Source organism: Crassostrea angulata, chromosome 3 (genome assembly GCF_025612915.1).
Source record: "Crassostrea angulata isolate pt1a10 chromosome 3, ASM2561291v2, whole genome shotgun sequence".
Classification (NCBI taxonomy): domain Eukaryota; kingdom Metazoa; phylum Mollusca; class Bivalvia; order Ostreida; family Ostreidae; genus Magallana; species Magallana angulata.
The window spans coordinates 7434298-7457951 of NC_069113.1; the positions used below are offsets into that span (position 1 = coordinate 7434298).

The 23654-nt window shown below is 33.0% G+C and overlaps 1 protein-coding gene and 1 non-coding gene across 3 annotated transcripts; one reads left to right on the top strand and one right to left on the bottom strand.

Annotated features, from left to right (window-relative positions):
* The first annotated feature begins 4175 nt into the window (after nucleotides 1-4175).
* On the top strand, nucleotides 4176-15428 carry LOC128178712 (uncharacterized). 2 transcript variants are annotated; one of them, XM_052846007.1, is made up of 10 exons: nucleotides 4176-4301; nucleotides 7241-7498; nucleotides 7955-8245; nucleotides 8358-8639; nucleotides 9734-9982; nucleotides 10347-10658; nucleotides 11381-11665; nucleotides 11837-12109; nucleotides 12511-12632; nucleotides 13371-15428. In XM_052846007.1, exons 1-10 carry the CDS (start codon nucleotides 4253-4255, stop codon nucleotides 13386-13388), a joined length of 2139 nt encoding a protein of 712 aa, XP_052701967.1. In that variant the 5' UTR covers nucleotides 4176-4252; the 3' UTR covers nucleotides 13389-15428. The 2 variants fall into 2 exon arrangements, with proteins under 2 accessions (XP_052701967.1, XP_052701966.1); XM_052846006.1 differs by having other exon boundaries at nucleotides 12511-12627; nucleotides 13371-15424.
* A 412-nt stretch (nucleotides 15429-15840) lies between these two features.
* Nucleotides 15841-15927, bottom strand: Trnay-gua (transfer RNA tyrosine (anticodon GUA)). Its single transcript is given in 2 exon segments — nucleotides 15841-15876; nucleotides 15891-15927. It is a non-coding gene; the product is annotated as a tRNA-Tyr (tRNA).
* Nucleotides 15928-23654: the final 7727 nt, after the last annotated feature.

The window sequence follows — 23654 nt, forward strand, 5'->3', positions numbered from 1 at the left end:
TCAACTATAGCATTTGTGGAGTTTTTTCTATATCTTTCTACAAAGCTCTTCTTATAAGGATACAAATACAGTCTATAAATGGCCATGTCCATCCAGCCCTCTTAAGTTACCTTGAGGATATAACAGTATATACATGTATAATTATATTTTCATATATTTTCATTATATTTTCATGTCTTTTGACGCTTGTACATATATTTTGAAAATGCTAAAGTACTTATGCATTTTAATCCATCACGAACATGAAAAAAATACCATAAACATATTAGATATTGCACCAAAACAAATATCACAAATATATTACATCCTGATTAAAAATAGTGCATATACCTTTTGATAGAGCGATGTTTTCATACAATAGAAACACGTATAATAAACTGTATTGTCTGGGTCATATTACATGCATATTTCTAAATATATATAATGGCAGATTACAATTATAATTATAGTATCTTTTAAACAAGCTTTTAAATTTTCTATTGACTATAAAAACATCTTTTAAAAATCTAACAAATAAAAATTGAGAATTAAAAATTTGGAAATCATTTGCTTAATTATGACCATGTCCAAGTGTTCACTTTAAGCTATACATGTTTGATGTAGAAATAACAATCAGGTCAAAAGTAATATTTGAGAGGATTAATTGATATAAAAATGAATTCGGTTTTAATATTGATTTAAGTATAAGACAACAACGAGCAAATTATTTTCCATTTTTGTTTTGCAAGATGATCATTAGTACCCATGATATCCACTCAAATTACTCTTTGTCATCGCACAAACCATATTAAAATATCTAATAACATTTTTGATTTTATAATATTCCAACATGAACGTTAAGCAATCATTTGTAAAAAAAAAAAAAAAATAACAGTCTTAAAGAGGGGCAACTCTTGAAGTGTTATTCATAAGTATAGAAGTGTAACTGCTGAATGAATATAATATTTTGTCATCCCCATTTTTTAAACTTGCTAATTGAAATCAATAAAACAAGTGTTTCTTTTATCAGCATAATACGCCCAATAACCTAGTTTTGATAACAGATTACGACATTGTCAACTTTGCCATTCAAAGATGCTGATTAGGTATGCTTTCTCAAAATCATTAGTGTCAAGGTGATCATCTGGCAAACAGTCGCTAAAATTGTCCAAATGGAATAAGTGATCGTTGACTCTTTACAGTTTATATATCTCATAAATCTCTCTGGCAATATAATCTCATATTAATGAAGCATGAATGAGTAGCATTAATTTGTGTTTTATATCAATATCAGTTGTACAATATGAACTATAATATGATTTTATTGTTTATCCTAACAACTTCTTTATAAAATATACTTCAAGGATCTCCGGTGTGAACAAAGGTATTTCAAAAATTTTGATTGACACACCTTAAAACTTGAATTCTGTGGATGAAAAATAAAATCATTGAAATCACTTAAAAACTCTCGTTAGTTTTGTCATTAAGTAATTGCACAATTTTTTGCCACCATCTGCATCTAAACTGTCGATTTTATTTTCCTTTATTTTCCTATACAGCAAAATAATTGCAAACAAGTCAAAATCCAAGTAATATGCGACTCTCTGATATATTTACAATTGATCTGCAAAACATCGACTTCCCATCTTGAAAACTGTAGGAGGAGTTATCCGTACAATAGGGGTACCCTATTTGCAATATTCTAAGAAAAATGAAAAAAGTTCAACAGCTAATATTTTTTCTTAAATTATCAAAGACCAAAATCCAAGTAATGTGCACACCTCTGATATAGATGTATGTACAATTGATCTGCAAAACACCACTTTCCTATCATGAAAACTGAAGATGAGTTTTCCGTACAATAGGTGTACCCTTTTTGGCAGCTGCCCGCCCGCCCGTCATTTTCACCATTTTAATAACCAGATTTCCCCTTGGAAAACCCGGTGAATAAATCAACGCTCGATATTGGCGCCAGAAAAAGAGGATGCAGAACAGTTTACACCCACCCTCTAGTATATGTACACAGTAATTCGAAACTACGAACATTTCAGTGAATCATTTGGCTGCAGTTACAATGTACGTCTCTTCTGACGCTGTTTGTCGCCGGTCTCTGTAAAAGTTTACGCATATTCCGCTTCTTTCCTGAATAAAAATGGCCAATCTTAAATTCGATGTATATTCAATTCAATTTCTTTATTTACTAATAAGGGCCATTAAGGGGCAACATGAAGATTGTACATATAAAATCTAATGTACATAAAACAATCAATAAACATATACAAGAAGGAAAGAGTTGAATGATTGAAAGAGCTAGGACAGACATGAACATTTAATTAGTAGCCTATATATATGTATGTTTGTATATACTCAATACAATGTCTTCTGTATATTTATATTAAACATCATACATAAGTATGTCAAAATACAAAATTAATGTACATAAAAATCTGAAATAGTTTATCATATGATTGAAAAGTTAACAAGGGTCAAGAGAAAGAAACATAAAGTTTGTGATAAACAATCCACTTTGCTCACTAGCATTAATGATCATACAAATGGCAGGTAATGCCAGCATCATCTTCTTTATTAAAATATAAACAATCCTACACAGTTTGTCAATAATTTAATAAGTGCATGAGCTATTTATTGGTAATTTGTATATGGCATCAAACGAAACAAAAATAAAGCCTACACCCACTGCATGACTGTCTACCTCATTTTCTCCCCACTCGGTTGAAATTCATACTGTCGTCGTATCTACATTACCCGATAAAAACTAAACAAGAAGGGGGTAGATTTCTGTTCACTCAGCAGATTTCATATTACAAGAGCCATAAAAACAATACTTGGACAGACACCAAGAATCTTTGGTTTCTTTACTCATGTTTTCGCTAATAATATTAGCAGTGTCGACTAACTGCACAAATTAGAAAGATTTTGAAATGCTAAAATAATAAAGGATTGTCAAAACATGGAGAAGGAGAATTTATGATTCCAGTTTAAAATCAAATCAATTTTATGGCGAACAAATTTGTTTTACAATGCTTTCATGAAAATTGATAAAAATTGCCTTGATAAATATTGATAAGAACACGAATCTACAAACATTCACCGCACGGAAATGAATACGTGTGAATACATGTAGCAGCTGATCACCTGGGTAGCTAAGATTTGCACTTTGACCAGCAAATTCTAATGCAGTTTTTGTTTTTGTTTTGCAGGACTGCATCTTAAGATTTTTAAAATTACAATTCAACTTTTAAAAGATAAGATAAGATAGAAAACAAGAGTGCTATAAAGACGGCTAAATCTTAGAGCAACTTTTCGACTTCTAAATTCCTTTTGAGTCATTATTAGTCATTCTATCTCGTTTTTAAGTTTTATCCATTGATATACTAGTATCTATTCCTTTAAAGAAATATAGTTGTTCTCTTTTTTAAAAAAATATATGACAACTTCAATAGGAAAAACATATAGATCTAGCTAGCAGTATCTGCCTTAAATCTTATTTCATTACTTATATCCGAGTCTCTAGCGATATATTATTTTCCTCGAGGAAGAAAAAATGTGCTGACCTGTATAATTAGATTTTAAAAAGTCGCGGTCATATACTTTTCAATGTCAGCACTCTACATGCAGACACGGTCATTGCAGAAACCTTATCTACATAAAAAAATACTTTATTTTAGTTTATAATTCGCCCTTCAAATGTCAGCTAGCTGGATTTAGATTTGTAATGCGCTGTAAATATAAACATTGAAAATGGAAAATAAAATTTGAAAAAATTTCTCGTGAAAAAATAAAAATCGTGATTGTAAATCCTGATAAATAAATTGTCAACTTTTAATGTCAAATATAGTGTGCTTATATATACACAAGTTCTAAACACGAAGACGTATATATTTACAATTGATTATTAAATGACATCGTGTTTCACGTAATGTCAAAGGTTAAAAACTTAGATTGTTCTCTCCTTAATATAGGCATTATATATAATTACACATACTCCCATAAAGATATAATATATTTTATAATATTATATTCGTAACAATTAGGGCACAAGTGACACAGAAATAAAATACTTATTTTAAACGGACACATTTGTATTCCTTATTACTCGAATAGAGTCTGAAGCTGAGTGTGATTCTATATAATTAGATAAACGCGGAAGATTAATACTTGTATCGTCACGTGATTGGTGATAGATTAATTAAACAAATCCACACGGAACTTCAGAAAAATAAAAACAACAAATATCATCATCATCGACGCCATGGTAGAAATGGTTATAATAACCTGTTTGATGCTTATTTATCTACCAGGTATGTTATTTTTCTCTTTTATAATACAGATGGAAGATCAACCTTTGTGTAATTTTCTACCCGCTGTATGCAAATTAGGTTGACCCGAAACTTAGGGGCGGACGATCTTACATAATACATGTACAATATTTTAGGACTTACGTCAATCAGAAATCTAGCCGATATTTTGCTGTAATTGTTTAACTGCCATAGAACCAGCAAGTAATCATATCTGAATAAGAAGATAAATAAACTGATAGTCTTGATTTTATATTACTTTATTTAGTACCACTTTATGTTGCGTTGCTTGTTTTTAAACTCTCAAAATTATGAAGACCGAACATTTTCAAAAGATATAAGAAAAGAAAACTTAGCAGATAAAACATTAAGGCATAAAAAAGGTATTAAAAATGTCACAGAATATTAAAAGCATCTTTCTAAAAATAAAAGTTTCAACTTAGGACCAAACTATCTTATGCTTTATTATATACCATGTAACCCTCTATGCGCAAAATTCCAACCGGACCATTTATATTTCCAGTTTCTCTCGTGTTTTCGAGAATTGGGATAAATATTCCTGTATTTGTTGAAAATTTAGGCCAGTTTTAACGTGTTTTTTGGTAAAATAATGCAAGAAAATTAATTAATTAAAAAATGAAATATGCAATTATTTTCTGTAGTTTGTTTAAATGCTTTGATATTAAACAACAAGGGTAAACGATACACCCGCAATGTACGATATATAGACATTTAAAAAATGAAATCATTGTTGATTCATCCGGGACATGAACGAAGCAACATTACAGAAAAAACGATGACGGCGTTAGCGGGTTATGTATATATTTCTACAATGAACGCTACCTTAAAACCCGCATGAATCATCAAAGAAAGAATTTTATTGTTTATATTTATATCTTTCTTTAAACGAATTGAAAGTAAGTACAAGTAACTAAATCATTCTTAATGTACAGCATTTTGTTTGATAAAAGAAACAGCCAAATCGTCTTATATGGGAATATGAGTCTGACATCATCATGATTATATCTGAAGATTTCGACCAATTAATAAACTGCTTCGAACTGGATCGTTTCGATTTAAATCCTGTCAGTTTCGATAGAGCTGTGAAGTACAATCAATTTACGTAAGAAATAGAGGGAGTCAGACAATTTGGAGATAGATATGTATGTTAAATCTTACATTTTTGTGATATTTTCAACACCATTAGTTTTAAAGCTCAATATGTTATGTTTTAAAACATTTATCAGAAATAACATACACTTTTACTAACATAATTTAAATAGTTTTAATCTCAAAGGACCCCGCTTTAGTAATGGAAAATACTATAAAAGCATTTCAGAGGTTTTTGCTGTGACTTTCACCTATGTCTTAGAAACTTTCAGGTTGTTACATTGTATACAACTGTTAGTCAAGCTCATTGTCTTTACCAACAGCATTTTTTAGTTTAATATTAAGCTAATGCGATTTAATTTGTGGTCTAAGCTGGATTTTCAAGAGGTCTGCAATGACCTTAATTAACATTTGAACTTGAAATTTGGTTTAAGGTCGCTGCACAACCTTTACCCCAAAGCTCTGTTTATGTTACGTATGAGCCAAATAGGGTAATGGGGAGAGTAAATATGCTCTGAATTTTTTTTTTGCGTGGTTTGATATGACCTTGACCTAGAAAATTCATTTGAGATCACCGCATTTTCTTTGACCAAAGGCACTCTGTGGGTGAAGTGTGAGCCAGATTGGACCAAAGAGAGAGAATATGTAATTCGGACATGGATTTTTTTTCAATAATTATGCCATGATCTTAATTAACTTTAGACCTAGAAAATGAGTTAGAAGACGCCGCACACCCTTTATCCAAAGCCCCCATGTAGGTGAAGTATGAGTTATATTTGGCCAAGGGGAGAGAAGATGTGATCTTGGACGGATTGACGGACGGACAGATTGATTACTATAGGGCGCCCGAAGAGCGGGGCCCTAAAACATGTTTTTTAAAGTATGTACTGTTTCTAAACATTTTTTTTAATTTTCAGCATTTCAGAACAAGACAAAAACTTTTGTGAGCTTTGTCAATTTTGTCTCATCCATACCGCTAATATCCGTTCATGATTGAACACAAGATACATGACTGTACAGAAAACAACGTAGAATTATTGAAAAATATTATTATAAAGTATTTTGTATAAAGGTCAATGAAACACGCGCAACACACGGAAATATATCTAGTAAAGCTTCTTTTCCGTTTTAATTACTAAAGCCTTATAAATGAATAACTAATCTAAAAAAAAGGAAATAGAATACGGAAATATAATCGGTATTGAACTATAAACTTATCACTCATAGAAATAATTATTTCAATTCACATTAAGAATAAAAAAAATCTTTCTCTCAAACTATGGGGAAAATGCACATCTAAATACATCAACATTATACTAGAAATTAGTAAGGTACTATATGTAAAGACAAAACAGGAAGTTTTTTTTCCAGGAAAAATCCATTTTGATGAAGCATTTGGCTAAGTATAAAGAATAAATAATGAACTGATAATGAATAAAATCAATAGATTCTCTACCACACTGCCCAATATTTAAAATGTTATTAATTTATACAAAAACATTTTGATGTTTTCTAGAAATTTGTTAACTATGCATGACATATTTACTGGAGACGTTGTAAATAATTATACAGAGACACTAATATATACACAGTTATTGATAGTAGCAAATAAGAAAAAAGTGAGATTTTGATAAATTCCTTTACAAATGTGCGAAGGGGCCTATAGAAATAATTTATGAATTTTAAATAACACCGAGAAAAAGTTTATTCAGTTGGAAAACAGACAGTAAACGTAACATGCGAGACAACATCATGGTGTCTATTCGACAATGATATTTGAACATGTTTCCCTTAATAGAATGTACATACAAATTATTTTATTATTTTTATAGGAGTAAAGTCACTGAATATTCAGAAAACCTTCCAGGAAGATGCGTTAGTCATCTCTTGGAAGAGTCAACTGGATAAGACACAAATTGATAAAGAATATGTGAGGTACTCTAGTAGTGTCGGACTCTTGAAGTCTTGGGCCGTCAGCAGGAATTCTGAAATACAAATTCAGGACGTCATTAACCATGACAGTGTACAACTGGAGATCATGCAGCGGTACACAAACTTCTCCTTGGCTTATTTCAGTTTTGACATTAAAAGTAAGTATTTCTAGTTTTTCCCATGAATTAAAGCGATGTTTTATTTCCAGGCTCGTGTGAAATGAAAGTTAACGAGCTTCGAATTTTTTTTATAGAGATGGTTGGAGATAAATTTTGGCAGCTTATTTGTTTGTATTCTGATTGATTGCTTGCAAAATTTATTTTAGTTCCTTGAAAAAAACCCCCAGAATACACTTGTGGACAATTTGAAATTTTTTGAACATTACATTCTAATCTTTAAAAGTACTTTGGCATTGTGTGAATTTGTTCGATATTGGTTCTCATTCACCAGCTGTCTCTATAAATCAGCTGTGCTTATGAACTATACAATTACCCATTGCAAACTATCATTTATAGTCTCAAAGTAAACGGCGCAATTCTTGCTTAAGGGGGTATTAGTCTATTTATATACCTTCCAAACATGTGTGATTTTTAATATTACATTTATCATAACAGCAAACAAACGATTCTTTCGAGAGGGGGAGACTGGAACTGTATCCTGGACGATGACAAGTTACTCCGAAAATGAAAGATACTCAATATTTCACAAAAATGAGACCATCTTCAAAGTCAGCAAACAAAACGCTAGTAGTCTTTATCCTGATAAGTATGTCTACCAGGAAACTCCGTCGGATCCTCGGAGAGTGGGGTTCCAGATAATAAACGTCTCTCTCCCAGACTCTGGAGTATACACTGGGGGTTCATTACGCCCACTCGCCGAAGATTGGGCCTACGTTATTGTATACGGTAAAGACCGACTTGCTAGACAACATTTTTGCATAAAAATTGAAAATAATGTATGCAAGATATTTTTTCATATTGGAATTAGTTGTTTACAATGTTCATATTTTTTTTAAAGGAAACCCATTGAAACCAAAAATTATAGGACAAACTAAAGTAGACGTAGGTAACTACGTGACTTTGAAATGCTTGAGTGTTTCTACTTCCTTGCCGAACAACTATAAACGGTATCCATCGATCACCTACAAGTGGTTCAAGAACGGCAATTTCATCATTCGATCAGGCAACATATTAAGACTGAAAGTTGAGGAGGAACTGTATAAAGATAAGATAACATGCCAGGCAAAAGAAGTGGTCTCTTCTACTCTGAGTGACTCCGTGCAAATTGAAAAGCCTAACTGCAAGTACCCTTCATTTTAAAAAGTGACAAAATATATGCTCTTAAAAAGCATCCTTATCAAACATTGGCCAAATGCCTGGTTAAACAAGTGACAAAATACACTTGATGACTACGCCCTTGCATGTCAATTGGAATAATTTTACTTTCAAATGACCCTTTCTAATGAAGTATCGAAATTTCAGATCTAGTTTTATAGTTAACAACAATAGCATTTGATGTGAAACAATACACTTATTTGGTTTTTTTTTCTTATTTTAAATCAGGAACTCTATTTATGGGTTCAAAATCGGTTCAAAATTTGGCCGCAAAATGTACGATATTTTCAACGTCTTTGTCCGCCTTAATGATGCTGTGCATTGTACTATAGTCTGTCCCAAGTTATTGCTACCATCACTTTTTGATGATTTTTAATAAAAAAAAAATACACATACATGTGAAAGAAGTAGAAATGAAATAGATGAAATGGAAAATATCCAAGATATCCTCATTAACAAATTATCCCTTTTCACTCATAGAAGTTTACAGGAACAAAAAAAAATCTTAAGGAGATTTATAAAGGGAAATGTTTACATCTTTTCTCCATTCGGAAATACTCGGGACACCTCGCGTAATTTTTCAACGGGCTTATTAATGGGAAATGCAATGCAAAATGCCCGTAAACTTTCTATTTTGGGATGTGTATTAAAACCTGAATCGGTAGAGGGGGCGTTTCAAATTAGTGGATGAACGTAGTTTGAGCACAAAGGTATTTATAATATAGCAAAAAGTGGTAAAAGCAAAAATTCGGGATAGAGTATAAGTATGATATTAGGTAAAACCTACAGGCACTAAAATGACTAAAAATGTAATTTTTCATTATGACGTCATTAATATGCACTTAACATGGAATGCTCGTTCAAATGCGTTACTATATGGTATTTTATGAGTCGTTTTCATTAAAATTAGACACACCCACATGCCACTATCCAACTACTTTTACAGTTTACGACTTATAATTTCATCATTTATTCACAAAATTAAAATATTAAGGGTTTTGATATCAATTGCGGGAATCTTGTTCTTACGTCTGGCTTTATCTTCTCTTCTTTCTTTAGGCTCTGAGAAAATTAAATCTAAATTCATTGCTGGAAACGCTGAGTTTTCTTGGTCGTCCGTTGGAGATTCCGAACAGTCTATCTTTGTCACCAGGAATGATGATCCGGGCAATTGGTCCGATGCAAACCAGCCATACACAGTCAAAGATGCTTTAAACTTTTCATCTATCGAAGTAGATGTTAAAATTCTTGACTCGATGAAGAAAGAAATTTCTCTGTGCCGGGGTCTGTTTTCTGGGCCAAATAAACGTTAGTTTCACCATCCATTCTATTTTTTGATATGAATTTATCAAAACACATAGAAAGAGAATTACAAAGTTAAAGTACTTGTACAATTGTTTTATGGGCTAATGATATAAAAAGCATTTTTTTTAATTCAATAAGTAATTATAAAGCTTGTATGCTGTCAAATTTTGATGCGTCATTCTTGTGTGTTGAACTAAGAAGTAGTTCGGCTTATAATATAAAATACTAGCTGTGAATGGGGATATTCTGTATCGCTAAATCAATCCACCTTTGAACTAAGTATATACCTGTATGTCAGTGATAACTTATAAATTTAAGTGTATAATTATTTAATTGCTTCAAATGTTCATTTCTTTATACATTTCAGCTGACATACTTAAATCTCAAGAGGGTAGGAATGCAACAATTACATGGACCATTCCGTTTTTCCCTTCGGCTGGCTCTTACTATATCTTTCGGAATACCAACACCTTAGAAAAAACAATACTCACTATTACAAGAAATGGCAATACCAGCGGCCAATCAGAAAAATACCAGTACAAAAGGATTCCCAACAAATCATCATCACAAATCTTGTTGGAGGTGAAAAATATCTCTCTCCAAGATGGTGATCTCTACAGGGGTGGAACTTCACTATCCGATGCCCAGAACACTAGAGGAGTACTACTCGTTGTGGCAGGCATGTATATGTAGTTTTCAATTATTAAAAAAAACGTTGTCATTATGGCAAGAGCACATATGTTATCGGAATCACATGGGAGTTTCGTGGACGCTTACTGACCCGATGACCAGCTTTTTAAAGTTTATTGTTTCCATGAACGATGTAAAACCTTTTTAACTGGCTCCGTCATACTTCCATGAACGAAATCCCATGAATCACTAGAACTGGAATATGTGTTCATGAAAAGTAGCTTGCTTTTATAACATGAATTTTCTTTTTTTTATCATCAAATAATCGAATGTGTTTGAATTTTTTATTGAAAAAAATTATATGTTGATTATAAAACTGGGAACAGTGCAATAAGTTAGATAAGAGTCAGTTAATGTATATGAAACTGGCAGTCAGAGTCTAATGATGTAGAATGTACTAAAGTGTGCATCAAGTCGAAACATTTCTCAATAAGAACTTATACCACAAGGACGAGTAAGGATAAAAATTACAATATGATCAATTTGCAAAAAGAAAAATAATAACGTATACAAAAATAGCCAAAACAGAATTTATATTGCTCAAAAATTATAATTAGTACTTAGTATTCACACTATACTTTATTTTATATATATATATATATATATATATATATATATATATATATATATATATATATATATATATATATATATACATAAATTTGAATGGTTAATCTTTTCTGAGCTGTCTTTCATTTACCATTCCAACAGGTAAGCCATCGACTCCTATAATTGAGTCGAACCTGGAGACTCCTCGATACGGTAACACGTTGACTTTGACTTGTAGAAGTTATTCCACGTCACAGCCAGCATATTACCGACACCAGTTAACCTGGTCCTATACATGGTACAGAAATGATTCCATCGTCTACCGAGGACACACGTACGCTTTTACAGTCAGTCGTGACGTCGTGTATGACGAAATAATGTGTCAAGCAAAAGAAGTCATCTTGTCAAAAAACAGCAGTACATATAAGATTGGGTATCTGGAGAAATGTAAGTTACTAAATTGAAGGCACAATGCCTCTGTGCATAGTTAGGGTAATGTATCTTGATCATCGGTAATTTAGTGACGCAATGAAAATAAATATAACAAGAAAAGTGAATTCAGCATTCTATTACTAATATTATCGGTCTAGTTTAAAGTGAGTATTATTATATTTCTAGCAAGACCGGCAGAACCAAAAATCATCGGTATTTCACAAACGAATGCTAAATACTTGAGAATTACATGGAGTTCCCCATTTGATGGAGGATATCCTCAGTATTTTCTTATATATCAACAAACCATTACGGTATGGGACGTTGTTGCTAATATTAGCCAATCAAACGCCACTATCCAATCAGCTGATGTTCCATCTGGCCCAAAAGGCGTGTACGGCGTTGCAATCATGTCTTGCAACATGCTTGGGTGTACCATGCCAGTCAAACTGGACAGAGGTTTGTTTATCCTATGTTACATTTAGAAAATAATTACCATATAACGTTTAATTTCAGTACAGGATCCGAAAGAATATATTTGGGAGAGTTCGGTCTAAATCATGTGCCCAGTCCCAATTGTATTTTTGAACAATAAAAATATGTTTAAATCAAAACAAAGAAAAGAATATTGTGTTCAAATACAGGAGACTCTTGTAGATTATAGTTATTATTTACATGGAATCGACACTGGGTAAATTGTTAACAGTAATGGCAGTTTGCAGCTTTAAACTGAATTCAATATGTTCAGAAATTACCAAAAAGAAGTGGGTCATATCAAAACCAATCCGCCAAAATTGAAAAGTCTTAATTACTTGTCTATTTATAGCCATGTTTAAGTTTTTAGTTTGAATTTTTTTCAGAATCAAATGCGTTTTTGAATGACAATGGAAATTCTGCGGGGATTGCGATTGGATCATCATTAGCTGTTATCGTCTTAGCAATTATGGTCCTACTTGGATTATTACACATGAAATATGGTAATGTATGTATTGACTGCTTTACCGAAAATCTTTTATCATGTTTAGCCGGGCTCTGCTGAAAGCAGAGTCCTGGCTATAGGCAGCCAAATCGCCAATGTTACTATAAATACATGTACCACAACTTTAAAAGTAAACAAACAGCGTCAAATTAAACCCTTCCGCTATACCAAATAGTTACACAAAAAGTCACGTTTTGTCAAAAGTTTCGGCATTTTGTTTCTTTTTTTTAATTTCGAGAGATATGTCTACCTTTTTTAGTTTTCTTATTAATAACGTGTTTTAAAAACAAGAGATTGCATATTGGACATTTTGCTGCGCGTTGAAGAAGTGGGGACTGAATATATAACGCTTGTTGCAAAATTCAAGGCAGCAACTGATGAACTTTTTTCTACTAGACATACATATTTTTGTTAATAGCCGCTTACAAAATTTGGTCGCTCTCTGACGCTTTGCATACATTAAAAGCATGAGAGAGAGAGAGATATGTTCAGTCTTTACTACACAATATGCATAAAGACACACCAAAAGAGCCCGGCTTTCAGGACTTTGATTATCTTATTTTGTGGGAATTAAAAGCCATTCGACAATTATTTTCTTGACGTCTTAAAGTTTGTGTTTCAATTAATTCGGTTAATTTATTTCTCTCTTTCAAAGAGGCTCGACAACTCTGCTCCGCCCCCTTTTTTAAATTATTGAGCAGTTTTCTGATTTATAACTGATTTGCCTTATTTGTATTGTAGGTATTGGACACACTTTAAAAAAGAAGATTTTAAGGAGAAGTTGATTGTTTTTCCAACTGAACAATTTCACTTTTAATGATATTAGTACTTCTCATAGTATATTTATAATATCCAAAGCACCGTGTTGAGAGATATAATGTTTTTGAGATGTACATGTACAAAGTCCGTTTGTGAGTTCGTCGGTACTGGTCATCAAATTTTCCCAGCGTAACTACTTTTCATCCACTAAAATATCTTGTTAAGCACGTGCAGCAACATTTGTTTAACAATACATGAAATTAAGGAAATGAAATTCATAGGAAACACCCAATATATTATTTTCTGGAAATTTATTACAATTAGAAGTGTGGCCAATAGGAGAGTTCGACGGTCATGACAATTTGTAGACTGCATTCATCTCGTTTGGAAGAAGAATCCAGAATAAAAATATAGGAAAATATCAACATTTAAAGGTTAACTGCATTGGTATTTTTTTTTACTAAATTATAATTTACACAGTTCAACAAATCAGATCGTAACATATTAAGTAGATCCGATGGTAGAACCATTTTACCATGAACTTGGACTTTTGGTAGTTGTGTCAAACAGCAATGTGACGTAGGCATGTGTATTTCATTGCTAGCCACTCAGCTATGGCTCTTTGAAATCAACAAGATTTGTCTGGCTTTTGAGCGAAGACTACGCAATCGGTGTATGTTTCGCTTAAAACAGCGTCATTTTTAACTTGTTTTGACGCAAGCAATAGATAGCTACGCCCTACTGATAGTCCAAGGCCTTGTTAAAATGGTTCTAAATATGTTGACCATCCAGTCTCCTCAGAGAATATACTATTATAATTGTAACAAATGAGAGATGTTTGACGATACTGATATTTAGAAGAAATTTCACCCCTAAAAAATCAGCGGTAAAAGATGACTTGAAACTTTATATCTAGGCTTGATCCTAGTCTGTCAAATCCTACATATATGCACACTCACTCCCAGAAAAACGAATTGGAAATGTTTGACTATATTTACGCCAGCAGTTGTCTTCGCAATTTGTAATTAACTACAGTTTTCATGATATTTTGATAGTTGCACTTTCAAACTGTTTCAAACTTCTTTGTTCTTAGCTAGGGGGTACAACTCTCACTTCACACATTAAATCACAATTTCCTGCGCATTAGCAAATGGAGCAATAAAGTTCGTGTATAAAGTCAAGTGAATCGAGATTTCTTTTTAGTAGTATATTTAATTTTTGACCAAATCTATACGTTCTTTTGATGCATAGTTCCCAGTTCGAGATCGAGTTGGAATATCCTGTAAGTAAGCACATATATACAATTTAATGCTCTTAATAACAACGAAAACTAAACTCGCTAAGTAAATGCGGAGGAGTTTCTCTGACCAAATAATGTACTGCCGGACTGACTGGTTGACTGTCTAAAAGGTCAACGTGCGCCCTTCACAACTCGTTGAGTGCATGGCGTAAAATTATTATTTTTGAGATGGTTTTCTGTAAGAATATGTATCATATAAAAATCGACATTACGTATCTTAATGAGAAGAACATTTTGATAGCAATTATATTTGCAGAAAACATTTTGCAATTATGAAATATTTAACAGAACATTAAGAACTGCATCTTATCTATGAATCTTTATTGTGACATTTTGAACCCCATTTTTGTTGAACAAGGAAAAAGACACGGAAATAGAAGTTCGATCAATAGTTTGCATATTACGATGTTTCTGTTGTAACTCGGTGCAGACAGAGAGAGTGTGTGAAGGAGAGAATTAGGACTTTGTAAGCCAGGCATGGTTGATGTTTCATACTCTTGTGGTTTTGTCTTTTTTGGTTGTTGAACATTATAATTAAAATTCTTCAATTGTTTGTCACTGTGCTTTTACACATGTCAAAAGATGTCTTTCTGTCTTGTGTTATTTTTTCCTTTTGGAATTAAAATATACTGTATTAATGCATATGTATTTAGGTTTGTGGTTAACCACTTATACATGACACCAGGAATTACTGAATTTATCAAAAGTATATTATCATGATGAAATATGTATTATTTTCTCGATTTAATATTTCAAATATTTCAATAATATGTTAATCGTTATTTTAAAGAGCTGAAGGGGCAAGACAAATTGGGGGTTGGGTGAAGAGGTTGCTTGTACAATTTTTCATTATACGAGTACATGTAGATTAATTACAGAAGAGAGTATATTTCAAAGAAGATAAGGGGTTCAACCCCCCCCCCCCTGACGTTTTTGTGACATGGTTTTACTATTTATTTTAGTGTAAAATTAGAACCGTGACATCTTTTTCATCACTACATATCAAAGTACACCATTTTTATTTTGAAACTAATGAAAAAAAAAGTTTGCGAAAGTTTGTCTACTTTTAAATTAAACTACTAATTTATTACTGATGAAAATTCTTATCATTATCAAAAATGCTGACCAATGAATAATATGGTAAAAAAAAATTCCCGCGAGGCGGATTTGGACCACCGACCTAAGGATATCAGTAATGCATACTACAGTCCTCTGCTCTACCATCTGAGCTATCACGGGATAATATATGTTAACTATATATGTATTAATGTTTTATATGTGTTTCATATTTATGAAACGTTGTAATGTAAAACCTCTTCACGTATCGTAGGAAAACATTTTCAATAACTTCGATAAGTATTTTTATCTGATTCGTACTACGACTTGTACGGACGAATTAGGACCAAATTGATATTGATTCCATTTAGAAGAGGAGCTCTATAAAAATAAAGAGATTTTAAAAAAGCTAAAATATCTGGAATTTTAGAAAATAAATAGCAGTGTATACATGTAGCTTATCAAATCATTATCTTTAAAGGGACTTGGACACGATTTGAGATCAAAATTTTAATTTTTTAGGTATAAAATGGTTTACTGGTGATTTTTAAATGATTGACAAAAATATTGAATGTTAAAGTCAAGTTACAAGCGAGATGCAGTGGTAAGAAATGATTGTTATGTAAACAATGCTCGAGTCTTATAGTTGTTTACAAAAAAATGTAATGTAGAGAATTACCATTTCTTTGACAAAATGACACGTAAAAACAACTCAATTATTGATTTCCGTGCCTATAACCAAACATTATACAATTACATAATTATATACATTCACAGTTGTTAACTGCACTAAAAACTCAACAGGAAGCTTGAGTTTTTAGTTGAAGCTTGTGGGACCGTCAGTCAGGTAAGTGCATTAGTCCGCAAGTCATCAGATTATTTCAAGGTGTGTCTATTTCGTTGGAAAACAGCAATTATTAATTCAATGACTTACGATAAATAATAGTAATGTTTTGTATGCTGCACGTGCTCTGCTCACTGTCCAAATGAAGATTGTTATAGTAACAATCATCATTCGGACAGTGGTTAAAGCACGAACCTATTATACCTGTACCTGTTATACCTGTGTTATACCTGCGTAACGTCGTTTCTCCTGTTTACTTCCTCTTCTTCAGAGTATTCGCTAAATGCAAGGGGATTTCTTTTTAGATGTTCATTAACACTGTCTGACATTCTTGCCCTTTAATCAAATATATTACAGTCTGGCTGTCAGAAATTAGATTGAACATTTTTAATAAATGATAGTAAAAAAGTTTTTTTTCTAGTTTTTTTTAACACGGTTTCCCGACCTTGCCGTTGCTATAGTATAAAAGAACTACCAAGAAATTTGTATTTTCGTGGTATTTTCTACGGATTATTTATTCCCTGATGGTTTTGTACACTTACAAATTGCTTGCAAACGAATTTGACATGTCACTTATAAATCATTGACGTTATGCAACCTTTCATCCCTGAGGATAAAGTACTTCTGAACAATTTTGAAACTTTATATATTAGATTCAAACACGGAAATAAAGCTGCTTACGAACCAGTCACAAAAGGTTTAGAAGGGTTGTAAATACTTCAAACCCAAATGTAATTAAAATTATTTCGTAGATTATAAAAGTGATTTAATATCAGTCTTATTAGTGTAATTAAGGAAACTACACAGCATGAGTGTCGCTCGAGTCTTATTTTTCTCAGCAGATCAAAGTGCTTAATTAAAACATACACTTAGAGCAGATTATAATTTCTTAAATTCTGTTGCCATTAGCGTAAGTAGTATTCAAATATTGACTGGGGTTGAGGGCAACATTGATTATATTCGCGCCCGAGGGACGAAATATTGCCCGACGCGAAGCGGCGGGCAATATTTTCGTCCCAAGGGGGCATATATAATCAATGTTGCCCGAAATCACAGTCAACATTTGTTTTGTTATATGAAGAAACAAACCAAAATTTAAGAAATTAATTGAAAACAGATCGCCGTAATTTTCTCAGCTCAACAAAGAATTCACGAATTCAATTTTGTGCAAAGTTCATTTCCAAAATATCCTCGGCATCAAACGGTCACTGGTGATATTCCGCCGACCGTAAGAATTAACATACATATGTTCAACCTGATTTTACTTCACAGTAATTCGCAAATCCTTATATCCGTTATGATAGCAAACCATCGCATTGCGCGTTCGTTGTTTACTTGCCTTGACTGACTGTCTATTATGACGTCACCTTGTTTTGGAGTCGCGAAGAGTTATTCGCGTCATCGTTTACGAATCGACAAATCAGAGGCGATTATTTGAAATAGAGGGAATGTTCTCTAGATATTATTCCTAGCCAGTCAATATCAAAAAAATATTGACCGGTCAATATTTTTCGGACGAGCTAATATTACAATTATTGACTATTCGTCTATATAGAGTTATATAGTGAGAAAATACTACTGAATATAACAATACTGAATAAAACAATAGGTATTATTCATCAAATCCAATGTACTTTAGACGAAGATACTTTATTGTTTTACTGCCAGTTTCAAAAATGAAAATGAATTATGCACGCTGCTCCCCATTCTGTGACCCAAATCTTCACAAACGAGTTATCATATTTTAGTTATATATGGTTGCAGTTCACTCTTGACTCCCTATTTATCAATTCAAACCATTTTGTGTTGACTATAATCGAAAAACCTAATAAATCACATTTGTCTCAAAACAGAAATATTTTGGGGTTAGTTTAATATAATGGCAACTGTCTTGATGATAAAGTGATATCTAAAAATATGTTCACGCTTTTTCCTTCAATGATATAAATATGGAAATGTGATCGGTTGAAATTAAATATCTCAAGTATTGTTAAAATATTTTCTTCGAGGCAAAAAAAAAAAAAATAAAAGAAAAAAAAAACAAATTGGAAAATGTCGTGATAATTTAAAATAGGAACTTCAATACACAAAGATGCATTGTCGTGTTTTCTATTTATAAAACTTCATTACGCCCATGAAAACAACCTTAGACAAAGACTCTCAGCCAAATCCGTCACGGCTTTTATTAACAGCGTGTGTCATCATTAAACAGCCTTATATTTCCCCTATCCTTTCAAGAGAAATAGTCTTGCGACGACGCCCAACAATACACCAATCTTTTGCTAGTATTTGTCTTAGACTTTATCCGTGTCTAACCCAATATATTTAATGAACATTAGAATAGTTTTTCAATACAGTATCTGTCTTTGATATGAAAAAACAAGCATTCTGAGAGTATTGCATAAACAATACACGTCCCCTACCGGTTTGAATTATTCTATGAAAGCTTCGAAGCATACATCTATTTCAAAACTATTAAAAACGTTATAAATGTTATGCTTTAAAGGGGCATGGTCACGATTTTGGTCAAAAATTATTTTTTCGATATTAATGTTTATAATGCTTCAGTAAGGCATTTTTAATAGGCGACCAAAATTTGAATGTCATTTGTTGAGTTATAAGCGAGTTTCAGAGTTTACAATTCCTCGATATGTAAACAAAGCTCTTGTTTACATTTTGAATGTTGAAGTGAAAATTCCAGTTTTAGACCTAAAATGAATATGTAAATCGTTAGGAACAGTTTATTTATGCTTAACAAGAAATAAGAATATGGACAAATCATCTTGAAAAAGATTTTTTACTGGTATATTGAACCTATGTAAACAAAAACAGGGTACGAGCCTTGTTTACATGACGAAGAATTGTGAGCCTTGTATCTTGCTTAAAACTTTGGCACCCAAATTTGATTTGATAATTTGAAATGCATTCATAAAGCATTGTAAATAATAAAAACAGAAAAATATAATTTGACAAAAATCGTGACCATGCACCTTTAATCAGACATAAAAGAACAGAGGAAATTTAAACTACATACTTGATATAGAAATGAGATAAAAAAAAAAGAAGAAGGAAGATTTAAATAATACTCTTTATTTTATCTCATCTAATTCCTCAAACGCATAAAGAAAACAAGAGGCCCATGGGCCACATCGCTCACCTGAACAACAGTTTCTTGTAACATTCTATTTCATAGCATATGTTATTTCTATTTTAAACTTTGAACCCCTTTCTGTGGCCCCAGTATTGGTCTGGGGTTTATGATTGGCTTTAACAACTACACTATTTGAGGATCCTTGCATTGTAATCTCACAAACTGTAGCATTGTAGTTCTCAAGAAGAAAATTTTTAAACAAACTCCATATATATTTCTATCTTAAACTTTGAACCCCACTTGGGGCCTCAGTATTGGTCTGGAGGTCTTGGGGCCCCAGTATTAGTCCGGGGGTCACGATTTTACCAATTTAGAATCTACAATAGCCAATGATGCTTGCATAGTAATCTCACAAACTGTTGCACTGTAGTTCTTGAGAAGAAGATTTTTAAACATGTTCCCTATATATTTCTATGTTAATTTTGAACCCCTTCTTGGGCCCCAATATTAGTCTGGGGGTCACGGCTTCCACAATTAAGAAACTTTACAATTTGAGAATGCTTGCATAGTAATCTCACAAATTTAAGCATTGTAGTTCTCCTCCATAAGATTTTTAAACATGTTCCCTCCTATCTTTCTATGTGAAACATTGAACCCCTTCTCCTGGGGCCCCAGTATTAGATCGCTTCTATAATTTAAAGTTTTCACTATTTGAGGATCCAAGTAAAGTAATCTCACAAAGTATGACATTGTAGTTCTCGAAAAGATTTTTTTAATCATGTTTCCTATATATTTCTATGTTAAACTTTGAACCCCTCTTGATGCCCCAGTATTAGTCCGAGGGTCATGATTTTAACACTTTAAAATCTACAATTGCCAATGTATGCATAGTGATATCCCAAACTGTTGCATTGTAGATCTTAAGAAGAAGATTTTTAAACATTTTTTTATATATGTTAAACTTTGAACCCCGCCTGGGGGCCCAGTTTTTGGAATTTCTGGTGCAGTGGTTCTTGATACTATGAAGATTTTTAAACATTTTCCTACATATTTCTATGTTAAAGTTGTAGCCCGGACCGCCTGGGGCCCCAGTTTTGGTCCGGGGTCACGATTTTTACAATTTAGAATCTTCACTATATATACAAGCTTTTGTGTAAATGTTGACATTTCTGGTGCCGTGGTTCTTGAGAAGACGATTTTTAGACATTTTTCCAATGTATTTCAATGTTAAACTTTGAACCCCGCCTGGGGTCCCAGTTTTGGTCCGGGGGTCACGATTTTTACAAATTAGAATCTTCACTATATATACAAGCTTTTGTGTACATGTTGGCATTTCTGGTGCAGTGGGTCTTGAGAAGATGATTTCTAAACATTTTTCCTATGTATTTCCATGTTAAATTTTGAACCCCGCCTGGGGCCCCAGTTTTGGCCCGGGGGTCACGATTTTTACAATTTAGAATCTTCACTACATATACAAGCTTTTGTGTAAATGTTGGCATTTCTGGTGCAGTGGGTCTTGAAAAGATGATTTCTAAACATTTTTTCTATTTATTTCCATGTTAAAGCCCCAGTTTTGGTCCGGGAGTCACGATTTTTACAATTTAGAATCTTCACTATACATACAAGCTTTTGTGTAAATATTGGCATTTCCGGTGCAGTGGTTCTTGAGAAAAAGATTTTAAACATTTTTCCAATGGATTTCCATGTTAAATTTTGAACCCCGCCTGGGGCCCCAGTTTTGGTCCGGGGGTCACGATTTTTACAATTCAGAATCTTCACTATATATACTAGCTTTTGTGTAAATATTGGCATTTCTGGTGCAGTGGTTCTTGAGAAGAAGATTTTTAAACATTTTTCCAATGGATTTCCATGTTAAATTTTGAACCCCGCCTGGGGTCCCAGTTTTGGTCCGGGGGTCACGATTTTTACAAATTAGAATCTTCACTATATATACAAGCTTTTGTGTACATGTTGGCATTTCTGGTGCAGTGGGTCTTGAGAAGATGGTTTCTAAACATTTTTCCTATGTATTTCCATGTTAAATTTTGAACCCCGCCTGGGGCCCCAGTTTTGGCCCGGGGGTCACGATTTTTACAATTTAGAATCTTCACTACATATACAAGCTTTTGTGTAAATATTGGCATTTCTGGTGCAGTGGTTCTTGAGAAGAAGATTTTTAAAGACATGCACCCTATTTTCACTGTTTCGTAATTATCTCCCCTTTAAAAAGGGTTGTACCCTTTAATTTAACAATTTAGAATCCCCTTTCATAAGGATGCTTAATACCAAGTTTGGTTAAATTTGGCTTAGAGGTTTTTGAGAAGAAGTCAAAAATGTGAAAAGTTTACAGATGGACGGACAGAAAGACAGACAGACAGACGGACGGACAGACGGACAGACGACGGACAACGGGTGATCAGAAAAGCTCACTTGAACCTTTGGTTCAGGTGAACTAAAAAGTGTGGAAAACTGAAGTGGGACAGACAGACAAACGGACGGACAGACAGACGGACAGCTATAGTCCCCTCTGGTGAACCGGTAGGGGACTAATAAATACAAACCAAGACAAAAAAGTGAGAAAAAATTCCCATCCACCCCTCAAAAATATTCCCTGTCTAACTAAAGTTTGTGTTAATATGTAAGGCGAAGAGTACGTCCCTTCCGGTGAAACCGGTAGGGGACTAATAAATACAAACCAAGACAAAAAAGTGAGAAAAGATTCCCATCCACCCCTCAAAAATACCCCCTGTCTAACTATAGTTTGTGTTAATATGTAAAGCGAAGAGTACAAATATGACTTTTCACCTTATAATTATGGAAAAAGGAACCATCCTTCGAGAATTATGAGGTGATAATTATGGTCGGAGAATGATTAAATCCATCATGCATTTTGAGAGTATTGCATAAGCAATACACGTCCCCTACCCACCCTTGCGAATGTGTTTTGAATGTTTTCTTTATCGTTCTAAGTATGTAATAAATCCAGAGGTGCTCGAATGAAAGTTCACGAGACTTCACCGAGATTTGTTTAGTTCCTGTGAAATTTCGAGCGGAAGTATAAGTGTTCGGATAATATTCTCAGAATACGTAAGTACTGGTTGTTTTTCATATCATATCCTACTTTGATTTACAAGTATGTTAAAACATGAAAATCTTTCAAGATGTATGTCTTATTTCACAATCCAGCGGTTATTTATATTAAACGATGATATTTAGAACAGAGTTATCGTTCGATTCAACCACTTGAAGAGTGGTTGAAAATATAAATATTGGGTTGCTTAATAAAATCATAGCCATGTTTGATGCTTGTGGTGTGCAATACCATGTTTTTAGAAAAATAATGGGTGTCTATTTTGCATAAAAACCTAATATATCGAGCCATTTCCAAGGAACATTATGCATAAAATAGTAAAGTCTATTTCATTATTAATGCTATTACATGTACTAGGTCAGGCGTGGATCGAAAATTAATCCTATGGGGGATCTCTATTAAAGCATGTTAATTGTTGCAACAGCAGACAAAAACTTTATTTTGGTATTGTCACATTTATTTCTAGAACACATTTTATCCACCAATTAATGAAGATAAAGTTTATAATTAATAAACCTCCAGATTTTATATTTGATTACAAACACCTATATTCTATGAAATAGACACAGGCGCTTGTTTCATACAGGAGGTCTATTAACTATACACAAAAACATATGGTCTTTATCTTTTTTTAGGTAAAAAATGTAGGTCACCGATTCAACCCCCAATATCGTTATTCATAATCCGTATATCGCGACAGTAACACATGCAATGCTTAGCTGAAACCCCCTTCTAGCACCCCTTACTTTCATTCTTACCTCACCCCCTCGAGAACCCTGACAATGACCCTAATAATCCATGGTTCACCACTCACGAAAATAAGTGCAGCTCTAAACTGCTCAAAACTTCCGGTTTGGCGATCGCATTTTGTTACACGCGATCTC